Raw genomic sequence first — 12,179 nt, 5'->3', positions numbered from 1 at the left:
TTTTTTTCAGAGAAACAGCTGTTGCTTTTGTTAATTTTTGCTATTGTTTGTCTTGTTCTATTTCATCGATTTCTGCTTTTATATTTATTATCTCCTTCCATCAACTTATTTTGGTTTAATTTTCTTAACTTTTCTTAGCTTATTTAGTAAGGTAGAAACATAGATAATTGATTTATACATTCTTCTAATATAAGCATCTAAAGCTATAAAATTTTCTCTTAGCATTGCTTCAGCTGCATCCCACAAATTTTCATATGTTGTGTTTTCATGGTCATTCAATTAAAAATATTTTATTATTTCTTCTTAACCCAAGAAAAGTCATTTTATCTTTTCCTGGTTCTGTTTTTTTCATCTCTAATGTGAGAATGTTGTTATTAAAGCTCTCTAAGTCTATTTTATATTTACCATTGTCTGATGATTCGTTGAGTAACTAAAATTATAATTTTTAATTGGCCATAGCATGCAGCTTGCCTTTAGAATTGAACAGATTTTAACATTTGGTTTTTTATTTTTAAGCACAAAATGTATTAAAATATTTTTTTAAGACTTTTTTTTTTTTTTTTTTGCGGTATGCAGGCCTCTCACTGTTGTGGTCTCTCCTGTTGCGGAGCACAGGCTCTGGACGCGCAGGCTCAGCGGCCATGGCTCACGGGCCTAGCTGCTCTGCGGCATGTGGGATCTTCCCGGACCGGGGCACGAACCCGTGTCCCCTGCATCGGCAGGCGGACTCTTAACCACTGCGCCACCAGGGAAGCCCTAAAGACATTTTTAATGTAAAAATATTTGAATTTCGAAGATGTTACTTAGTAACTTTCTCTAGGACTATGCAACGCTATTTCAAAGTGAAACCATATACCTATTGACAATAGGAGACAAAAACCATAGTCATCTAACTACAATGTATTTGGTCTTTATGTTTTCAGAATAAGTGAAACATTAAAAAATAAAGATTACAAATAAAGAACAATGTTGAGAAATCAAATAATCTGAAAATACAGAAGTTAAAAAAGAGCTTCTCTAAACAGGACTGTGGCATCATAAATAATGTATCTGATCTTTGTTCCTGGTTCCTGGCACAAAGGTTCAAAAACCCATGAAATTTCCTGAGTGATAGGAGATTCTTTGTTATGCTAATTATGTGACTCATGGCATAAGACCCCTTAGATTGCTTCAGGATAGGGCTGCTCACCAGAGAGACCAATCACATGATTAGAGGGTTGGAATATTGGGGCAGCGTCATCTGGGAGGAAAGGAGGGCTGGAAGTTGAGTTCCATCACATGGGCAATGATTTAATCAGTCATGCCTATGTAATGAATCCCCATAAACACTCCTGACACCAAAACTCAGTGGCACGTTTTAGTTGGTGAACACATTGATGTGTCAGGAAGGTGACACACCCTGACCCTACGGGGAGAGAGCGTGGAAGATTCATATCTGGGACCCTTCCAGACCTTGGCCTATGCACTTCTTCATTTGGCTGTCCCTGAGTTGTATTCTTTATAATAAAACTATAATTGTAAGTAGAGCACTTTCCTGAGTTACTTGGCTCATTTTACTGTAGTACCCCAATGGGAGTAGAAACAGAATAAGGACACCATAGAGAAAAAAAACATATACTTGTAGAGAACACTGGTCATTCTCCACATTGATGAAATAAAAATTCACATTTTAAGGCAAGACAAGAAAAATTTAAACATATTTTTTTGCTCTGCCCATCTGGGCCTCTTCCCTCCCCTCTAGTGTCCATTGTGCATCTGCATTATGCATTAACCAAACCTCCCCAATGGCAGAAATACCTGCTCAATCATAAAGATCAATTCTTTTCCTTCTGGCACCAGCCATGTAACTCCTTAGAAATTAACATTGCTTTTTGCAATCTTGTAAGGGGTCTAGATGACCCACTGCTCACCTCGTATGTGCAGACATCTTTGGTGCACTTTATGTACAATGCCAATGCATCATTTCCCTTAAAGATAGCGATTGGTGCAAAGCAGACTGGTCAGATGACCTGGAGAGATACTGGGTCACACCTAATGGAAGTTTTTAACTTAAGTACTCACTATGACCTTAGTACTTGTATTCTGCCTATTTTACAAGATGATTGTTTCTTGCATTACTAAATGTGTGACTGTGATAAAATTAATGATGATTAGGCAACTTGAAACAATTGACCAAATATACAGTTCTATAAGATCAGTGATTACAATAGTGTAACTCTAGATATGGGAAGAAGCAACAAGAGGGAACCATTTCCTGAACCATAAGAGACTAGTACGACAGGAGTTCCAGAGGTTTTTGGCCAGTGTTAACAGGGTTTAGTTCAGTAATAGTACATTGAGTGGCCTAACAACGAAATTCTTGCCCAACCTGGGAATGAGTATTCCTAGCGCCATGGAACAAATTGGTCATGAAATGCCTCCCAAATCTTGGTCGAAATTAAGACCTAAAGGTGAGAGATTGTAAAATAAAGAATGTTGCCCGCCATCCAGTCCTACAATAATCAAGTCATCAGGCACTGAAGCTGCTGACTTACAATACACCCTGAAAGGAATTCAGGGTGAAGATCAGGATGTGGTGCTTTGTGCTGGGGGGAAACTGACAGAACTGGCCTTCAGATAGTTAGATATTTTCAGGAGAAATTTCTTGTGAACTTGGATTCTTGCATCTTCCCATACTTAGAAAAGCACTAAAACCATTAACTAAAATGTCTGTTCCTTGTGACTAGCAGCAACCTTCTACTGAGATGCATACTTGATTGCACGCACCCCTCTTGCCGAAATCACATATATACTGGCCTCCCCCTTTACCTCTTCAGAACAGTTCTCAGAACTCTCTGAAAGACTGTCTCCCAGGTTATAATCTTTATTTTGGCTCAAATAAAATTTTCCATTTCTTTCTTAGATTGGCTATTGATTAATTTTTTGTCAACAATATCCAGGCTTGCTTTTTCACATAACAATAGATTTTTGCAGTTAGGTACATGTTCACCCAGCTAAAAGCTATATTTCTCAGCCATCCTTGCAACTATGCATGTATAACTAAATTCTAACCAGCAAGATGTATGCAGAAGTGTTATAAATCCTCCCTTTCTCTTTTTATGATGAAAGCTATTTGCTGCTTCTGCAAACCCTAACCCTAAACCTAACCTTAGCATTTTACCTTTTAACAGCAGATAGCGACTCATTTGTTAATTTCTTTCTCTCTTGAGATTGGCATCTGAGATCCAAGACTTGACCCTCTTTAAAACATGTATTATACTGCATAGGATTATTTAATACATTTATTTGAAAGATTAATAAATTCTGCCTGAAGTCCCAAGAATGTGTTGTGGCCAAGTTGGTAATAGCAAGTCACAAGGTCTGGATTCTTTGCAGAGAAGATGTACGTCGATATGCACAGTCACTATTTCCAAAAACATTTGCATAGACACAGAACATGAAAGAGGCACCTGTAGGAAAAACTCCTCCATCAGGGCCATGGTCCATCGGTGGTGCAGCTGCCAGGATTTGGCTGGGTGACTGATGTCTGCTGCATGGAGGATCAGGGACATGGTTTTGGCTTTGTCAAGCCTGTCAAAACAAGGACATGCTCAAATTATCAGAACAAAGTAACCAATTACAGTCTCCTCTGAGTCCAAGCCCATATACCTTTAACATGAAAAAAAAAAAAAAAAACACCTACCCTTCAGGCTGCTGCAAACTGTTTCTTATATTTTTAATTTGCTGGAAGTGACCCGACATGTCTGTAGACAAAACCATTTCAATCACTAGGTTCCGAAGATCCCTGTGGAGTCATCAAAAGCAGAAAGGTTTGCTTGGCCCCTTTTTGTTCTCAAGTGAAATATTTCCTTAATATTGCGAATTACATTTTATTTTTTCTAATGGTATGAGCACAAAAGATGCTACATTTTAAATGTAAAAGAGCTTACGAAAGTTTGGCTTTAGGATGTTGCCAGGAGAGTGATTTGTGAATGATGCTGTGCAACATCTCCTTTTAAAGAACTGGATGCCTTCCCTCCCACACCTACATCCCTCCCCCACTCATAATTTCTAAATATTATTTTTAGAAATAATAATATCAGAAAGAATCCTAACTAATTTTAAAGAAAAAACTATTCTAAAGGCAGAATTTGTAATTAAGAAAACCACCACCATTTATTCAATATTTATTCAATCAAGGCAGTGTTCTAGGTGCTTTTATGTGAGGGGGTACTATTATTTCCCACCAGAGGGGATTGAGTTGTTTGCTGAGTCACACAGCTAGTACATAGCAGAGATAAGATTCACCCCCAAGAGTTCCCACTAGCAAAGCTGACACTTGGATCACTCCACTGTACCAAGCTTCCATCATGAGGACTCCAGAGAAACCAAGGCTATAAGTGAGCGGGAATTCTCTGTTTAAGCCCTGGGGACCTCGATCCTACATATCATAGACACAGCTACTGGTACTGTTAAAATTTTAACCAAGACACTTCAAATACGGTGAACATATCACAAAGCCTATGAATGAATAACTCATTCTCACAGTAAGCAGGAGATGAGTAATGCCAGTAAAGGCTTGCATGTTCTACAATTCATTGCTTGCTCAGTACAGATAGGTAAAAAAGTCACTTATACTGGAAACGATATTTTATTTCATTCTGTGGCCAGTAGAATAAGCTAAATTACAGGTGTATGCTAAACTTGAATTATGATCTTGTGTCAAAGATATTTTACCTAAAGATGGTATGATTGAATGATTTGTTTTTAAGAACAACCACATATTGGAGATTCTTGCTGAAAATTATGGGTGCTCAATTCAGTTGGATTTTTAGATAGGAGCAATGAGAAAATAATACTCTGATTACTGTTCATGATATTGTATAGCTTGCTTAGAATTCTTTTACCCAAATATTAAGGGAATGGAAGCTATCAAAGATAGTTAATACTTATTCTCAATTGCATTTTTTCTTCTAAATTACGAGATACCCATGTTACAATACCAACTGTAGCAAAATATTCATGTTAACTAGGAAAAATGAGACAAAAGTTTTATGAAATCTATAAAATTTAATAAATACTTTGTACTTTGCAGATGTGATGTTAAAAAAGAGACAACAGACCCAAAATGGAGTCCTTGTGCTAAGCCCACATCACCAAACAAGACTTAATACCTCCCCCAGGATTGGAAACTTAAACCAATCAATGTGGAATCACCTGGTCAGCACTAGTGAGGTAATCCACCTGACAGACCCCTGTCATCCCCCAAAGGAAGGTGAATTTGCCTGAAATAATCAGCTCCTTGATAGAATAACTTCCTTGTCTTCCTCTTTCTGCTTATAAAAGTCTGCCATTTTGTACAGTTATTTGGAGCTCCTTTTCATTTGCTAGATGGGATGCTGCCCAATTCATGAATTGGGTTGAATAAAGCCAATAAGATTTTTAAAATTTACTCAGTTGAACTTTGTTTTTTAACAGTAATCAATAAATGTTAGATATTGTCAATAATCAACTAATATCAATAGGCAAACTAGTGCACAAAGGAAATGTTACTTTATTTATACATTTTTCTTGCCAAAATTTAAAAATTACTGCATTTATAGTTACTAAAGTTACTTTAAAAAATAGATTTGCAAACAGAAAACCTACAAACCCTTAAAAAGCTAGCTACCCATATTTTATTTTATTTATTTATTAAATTTATTTATTTTTGGCTGTGTTGGGTCTTCGTCGCTGCGTGCGGGCTTTCTCTAGTTGCAGTGTGCGGGCTTCTCATTGCCGTGGCTTTTCTTGTTGTGGAGCATGGGCTCTAGACGCGTGGGCTTCAGTAGTTGCGGCACGTGGGCTCAGTAGTTGTGGCACACGGGCTTAGTTGTTCCGCCGCATGTGGGATCTTCCCAGACCTGGGCTTGAACCCCTGTCTCCTGAATTGGCAGGCGGAATCTTAATCACTGAGCCACCAGGGAAGTCCCTCTATCTATATTTTAATTCTTGGTAAAATAGTATCAAGTTTATACTATTAAATAAATCTTTTACAGCTTTTTGGAAGCAGTGTTAAATCATATGATAAATCAAATCATAAATCATGTGATATTATAGTATGTGTTAAAAAAATTTGGGAATTCCCTGGCAGTCCAGTGGTTAGGACTTGGTGCTCTCACTGCTGGGGCCACGGGTTCTATCCCCGGCTGGGGAACTAAGATCCTGCAAGCCTTGTGGAGCGGCTGAAAAGAAAAATTCTATAAAAACACTCAATTAGGATGTTTTGTACAGTAACTTCTTAGCTACTGTACAAAAATATAAAATATTAGAGGAGTAAATTATGAGAATAAATAATAAAGATGTTAAAGAACGAAGTGTAATAGAAAAAAATCACACTGAAATAGCAACAGAATAACTTTGAGAAGAAAAGCGTTAATTCAAAGGAATAATAAAACTAATAATACAAATGTTACCTCTGGGAATGATAATCACTGATGAAGAAATAAATTAATACTCTAGATATAAACAGTCAATCTCTCGGACCTTAGGAAACACCTCTGCACTTGTGTCCCTGCTTCTACCCTTGCCCTTCTGTTTTCCCCATACCCAGCAGTGGTGGCTTCACAATTAGATCCTGGCCTTCCTAGGTTGGTGACCCAACTGTGCTATTGTTTCCTGTGGCATAAAATGAGAGGCCTGAATTGGGTTCCCAAAACAAAATGCCTCCTTCCCCTGACTTCAGAGCTTTTTCTACAGTTGCAAAAGTGAGCCCATATTTTTTCCAGCCTTGAAAATCCAGGAAGTTTTAATATTTGGAGAAGTAACCATGGGAAATTAGGGCTTGTTTTAAACCCTGAATTAAACTTTTATTTATTTATTTTAAGGCAGATCTTAATTCCAGGTTACTTCTTTGGACATTTCTTTTCACCTTGATTTAAAGAAAAAAACAAAAACAGAAACAAACCTAAACAACACTTTGATATTTGAATTTGAATAGGAATTTTTTCAGCCCATTAACTGACTTTTAACAAGATCTTAGTTAAAGATAAAGGCTTTCTTTTTTTTTTTTTTAATGTAAGTAGGTCCCACAGAAAATTAGGAATATACTTACACTAAAAAATGTCTATGTTTATTTGAAATTTATATTTAACTGGATGTCCTTTATTTTTATTTGTTACATCTGGCAAGCCTATAGTCAAATGAAGGGGATGATGATGACCTGAGGATCAAGAAGAAAGGAGGGAATGTTATGCTGAGCAGTAGGGGTGCATCTTGTTATTTTTCCCTGCATGGCAATAAGCAATACCATTTCACGTAATTTTTTTTTTCTTTTTAAGAGGACAGATGCCTTGGAGAAACATGTAAGATTACCCTTTGCATCTAGGTCATTTTAGTATGTTATATTCATAACTTTTTCCCCAAATAGTGAGTTCTTTGATTTTTAGAAAAGCTAAACACATATAGAAAAGTAATATATGAAGGGATCAGTGTGATGCTAAAATTTTGAATTCATGTAGGACCACATATTGGTACAGCTGAGCAGAGCTCCATTCCCGGGAGTATGTAGTTATGTATTTTAAGGTTTTTCTTATGTGGTACATAATCTTATGGATTGGCTATGATGCATATAGATGTTGAATTGGCCTTGAAATAGTTCAGCTCCATGTAACAGAGCCTGGCTCCTGAGTCTTCTAGGCACTAATCATTCTCAGAATCATCCAGTCAAAGTGAACTGAGTTTGTTTTGTGAGTAAAGGATTGATTTTCATCTGTTTTCTTCAGTTTACATCACTTAACATTTTCCCTAAAATTAAATTTCCTCTAGGTTTCCTCTGAAACTCACCTCCAGTCATCTTTGGATAAATTTACCAGGACATTCATTTCTTCTTCTTGCATAAGCCGATAAGCTGCACTCACATGGTGATTTTCAAGGACGGAGCGATCATTATACAAAATAGCAACATCTGACCTAAGAATTAAAAACAAAATGCCAAGTAGAGGATTTCTTTAGACCTCATGAGTGTCTTTGAAAACTACTCAAGTCATAAGACAAAATATCATCCGTAAAAATCCTATAATTAAACACCTAGACTTATGGAAGTACTTAGTTTCCTTTCTTTTTGTTTTTTACTGTATGATAATTTTTTAAAAATAGCATTTATTTTTTAGAGCAGTTTTAGGTTCACAACAAAATTGAGCAGAAAGTACAGAGATTCACCATATACCCCCTGGTCTCCACACATGCACAGCCTCCCCCATTATTAACATCCCCAATCACAGTGGTACACTTGTTGAAATTGATGAATCTACATTGAACGTCATTATCACCCAGAGTCCATAGTTTACATAAAGGGTTTACTCTTAGTGGTGTACATTCTATGGGTTTGGACAAATGTATAACGACATACATCTACCATTGTTGTATCATACAGAGTATTTTCACTGCCCTAGAAATCCTTTGTGATCTGCCAATTCATCCTTCCCTTCCCATCCCCTGAACCTTTGGCAACTCCTGATCTTTTTATTGTTTTCACAGTTTTGCCATTTCCAGAATGTCATATGGTTGGACTCATACAGTACGTAGCCTTTTCAGATTGAATTCTTGAACCTTTTAGTATGCATGTGAGCTACCTTTATATCTTTTCATGGCTTGATAGCTCAATTCTTTTGAGCACTAAATAATATTACATTATCTGGATGTATCACAGTTTATTTATCCACTCACCTACTGAATGACATCTTGGTTGCTTTTAAGTTTTGGCAATTATGAATAAAGCTGCTATAAACACCTCTGTGCAGGTTTTTGTGTGGACATAAGTTTTCAGCTCTGTTGGGTAAATACCAAGGAGAGTGATTGCTGGCTCACATGGTAAGAGCATGCTTAGTTTTTTAAGAAACCACCAAACTGTCTTCCAATGCAGCTGTACCATTTTGCATTCTCATCAGCAATGCATGAAAGTTCCTATTGATCTACATCCTTACTAGTGTTTGGTGTTCTCAATGTTCTGGATTTTGGCCTTTCTAAAAGATGTGTAGTGATAGCTTGTTTAATTTGCATTTCCCTGATGACATATAATATGGAGCATCTTTGCATAAGCTAATTTGCCATCTGTGTATCTTCTTTGGTGAGGTAGCTGTTAAGGACCATTTTTAAATCAGGTTCTTTATTTTCTTATTGTTGAGTTAAGGCTTCTTTATATATTTTGCACAATAGTCCTTTATCAGATGTATCTTTTGCAAATATTTTCTCCTACTCTTTGGTTATCTTGTAATTCTCTTGATATTGCCTTTCATAAAGCATAATTTTTTAATTTTAATGAGGTCCAGTTTATCAGTTATTTCTTTCAAGAATTGTGCCTTGGTGTTGTATTGAAAAAGTCATTGCCACACCTAAGATCATCTAGATTTTCTCCTATGTTACCTTCTAGAAGTTTTAGAGTTTTGCATTTTACATTTAGGTCTATCATACTTTTTTTTTTTTTTTTTTGCAGTACGCGGGCCTCTCACTGTTGCGGCCTCTCCCACTGCGGAGCACAGGCTCCGGACGCGCAGGCTCAGCGGCCATGGCTCACGGGCCCAGCCGCTCCGCGGCATGTGGGATCTTCCCAGACCGGGGCACAAACCCGTGTCCCCTGCACCGGCAGGTGGATTCTCAACCACTGCGCCACCAGGGAAGCCCTATCATACATTTTGAGTTAATTTTTATGAAGAATGTAAGGTTTGTGTCCAGATTCATTTTTTTGCATGTGGATGTCTAGTTGTTCCAGCACCATTTGTTGAAGAGACTATCTTTGCTCCATTGTATGGCATTCGCTCATTTGTTAAAGATCAGTTGAATGTATTTATGTAAGTGCATTCCTGAGCTCTCTGTTCTGCCCCATTGACCTATTTGTCTGTTCTTTTGCCATTACCATACTGTCTTGTTTACTGTAGACTTATAGTAAGTCTAGAAGTTGGATTGTGTCAATTCTCCAGCTTTGTTCTCTCCTTCAATGTTGAGTTGGCTGTTCTGGGTCTTTTTGCCTCTCCATATAAACATTAAATCTGCTTGCTGATATACACAAAATAACTTGCTGGTATTTTTATTGGGATTGCATTAAGTCTATAGATCAAGTTGAGAAGAACTGACTTCTTGACAATATTGAGTTTTCCTATCCATGAACATGGAATATCTCTTCATTTATGTAGTTCTTCTTTGAATTCTTTCATCAGAGTTTTGTAGTTTGCCTTATATACATCTTGTACATTTTGTTAGATTTATACCCAAGTATTTCAATTTTTGGATGCTAATGTAAATGACATTTTACAGTTTTGAATTTTAGTTTTAAATTTTTTTAATTAAATTTTGACTTCAAATTCCACTTGCTCATTGCCAGTATATATGAGGGTGACTGAGTTTTGTGTATTAAACTTGCATCATGAAAATCTGTTATTTGTTATAATTGCTTATTAGTTCTAGAAGTATTTTGGTTGAGTTTTTGGATTTTCTACATAGACCATTATGTCATCTATGAACAAAGACAGTTTTGTCTTCCTTCCCAACCTGTATAATATGATATTGAAAAGCAGTAGAGAGGGGGGGACATCTTTGCATTATTCCTGATCTTAGTGGGAAAGCTTTGAGTTTCTCACTGTTAAGTATGATGTTAACTGTAGGTTTTTTGTGATATTCTTTGTCAGGTTGAGGAAGTTTCCCTCTATTCCTAATTTACTGAATATTTTTATCATGAATAGCTATTGGATTATGGTAAGTGCTTTTTCTGCATCTTGATATGATTGTGTGTTTTTTTCTTTAGCCTTGATATGATTGTGTGTTTTTTTCTTTAGCCTATTGATATGATGGGTTACCTCAATTGAATTTTTAATGTCAAACCTAGGCATAAATCCCACTTGGTCATGTGCCTAGTCTCCTTGTATTATCATAATTTAAATGTATTTATGCCTCTTCCTTTCAATTTGCAATCCAGATGCCTGCAAGATCTAGATATGACAAAGAGAGAGAGAAAAAAATCACCTAACATCCTCATTTAATCACTGAATGAACCAATCCTTTTGTACCTATTCTATATAGTTGATTACCACCCTTACTCCCTTGGACTAAATTTACTTTGGGTAGAAGGCAGAGGGGATGTTAAAAATCATTTGGTCTATTTATGATTCTATTTTTTTCTCTTATAATGCTGTAATTCGATTTGAGTATTATAGGTCCTCTACCGTTAAACTGGGGAAACGATTTTGTAAAGCAAAACTTAAAATGTATGTTTCACCACCAATTTATAATGGGCATTATATTTTAAAATGATGAATTCATTAAGGGAAGGCTTTTATTTCTCACCTGTTTGTATTTTTATATCGTTTGATCATCAAATAAAGTACTTAAGTTGCACTATTGAAATTGGTATTCTAGCATAAAGTGTGAAATATTCCAAGTGTTCTCAAATCTGTATAATTGAGCCCTTGCTTCTTCTTCCTCTATCCCCTTAAATTGCCAGATCATTTTGCAAGTGTGGAATGGAAGCAGAGCTACTATGTTCATTGCAGTGTCCCATGCAAATAAGTTGGCAACTTGTAGGTAGGCAGTAAAAACAGCACCAAAGGAAAGTCAAGGTGAAACGTGTAACAATTTTGCTACCACTTACACCAACACACAACACACTCCTCTCACCTTTCCTTTCTCCTGTAGACACATATTCTGTCAGCACTAAAAATGTCTCACTAAGACTATTTCAGGCTTTTCAGTGGGTAGTGATCTAGCACTGACCTTAGCACTGAAAGTTTACCAAAGAGTAGACAATGACAAAGAAAGAACTAAGAAATCTGGCTTCTGTAGCAAGCAACCTATTTGAGATCTGTATCAATAGTCTGGTGGATAAACCAAGCTTGATTATTAATCCAATATAGGGGAAATGACCTATTAGGCAGTGGAATAATTACTTCCTCTTTTGTTCCTAGCACAATCATAAAAGTAGAATAACATATGTAGTTAGCTAATAGCATATAACCCCAAAATAGACTTTCTTTTAATCATCCCAGCCTTGGCCTAAAAATTTTATTAGCAATAATCATAGCTCGATACACAGAAAACTGAACTAGGAGAGCATACATGCAATCCTTGTTTGAGAGAAAATTAAATAGATCTTGTCCAAGTATCTCCAGAAATTTGCTGAGATCATGGGGAAAACTGTGATTTGCAAATCACATATTTTGTATCATACAGTC

At 36.5% G+C, this 12,179-nt stretch overlaps 1 protein-coding gene across 1 annotated transcript in view; it reads right to left on the bottom strand.

Moving 5' to 3' along the window:
• Positions 1–12,179, bottom strand: part of PDE1A (phosphodiesterase 1A) — a 259,694-nt gene that overhangs the window by 58,416 nt on the left and 189,099 nt on the right. Inside the window, exons 8-10 of the mRNA XM_022567198.2 lie at positions 7,804–7,929; positions 3,683–3,784; positions 3,450–3,570 (exon numbers count right to left, since the gene is read on the bottom strand). Coding sequence (XP_022422906.1) covers positions 3,450–3,570; positions 3,683–3,784; positions 7,804–7,929 — 349 coding nt within the window. The remainder of the gene's footprint in view (positions 1–3,449; positions 3,571–3,682; positions 3,785–7,803; positions 7,930–12,179) is intronic.

Source organism: Delphinapterus leucas, chromosome 8 (genome assembly GCF_059928025.1).
Source record: "Delphinapterus leucas isolate spDelLeu-1000000601 "Yukka" chromosome 8, BTC_Dleu_Yukka2, whole genome shotgun sequence".
Taxonomy (NCBI): domain Eukaryota; kingdom Metazoa; phylum Chordata; class Mammalia; order Artiodactyla; family Monodontidae; genus Delphinapterus; species Delphinapterus leucas.
Note: the sequence above shows the minus strand (reverse complement) of the source record. Positions and strands in the feature narration are given on the sequence as shown.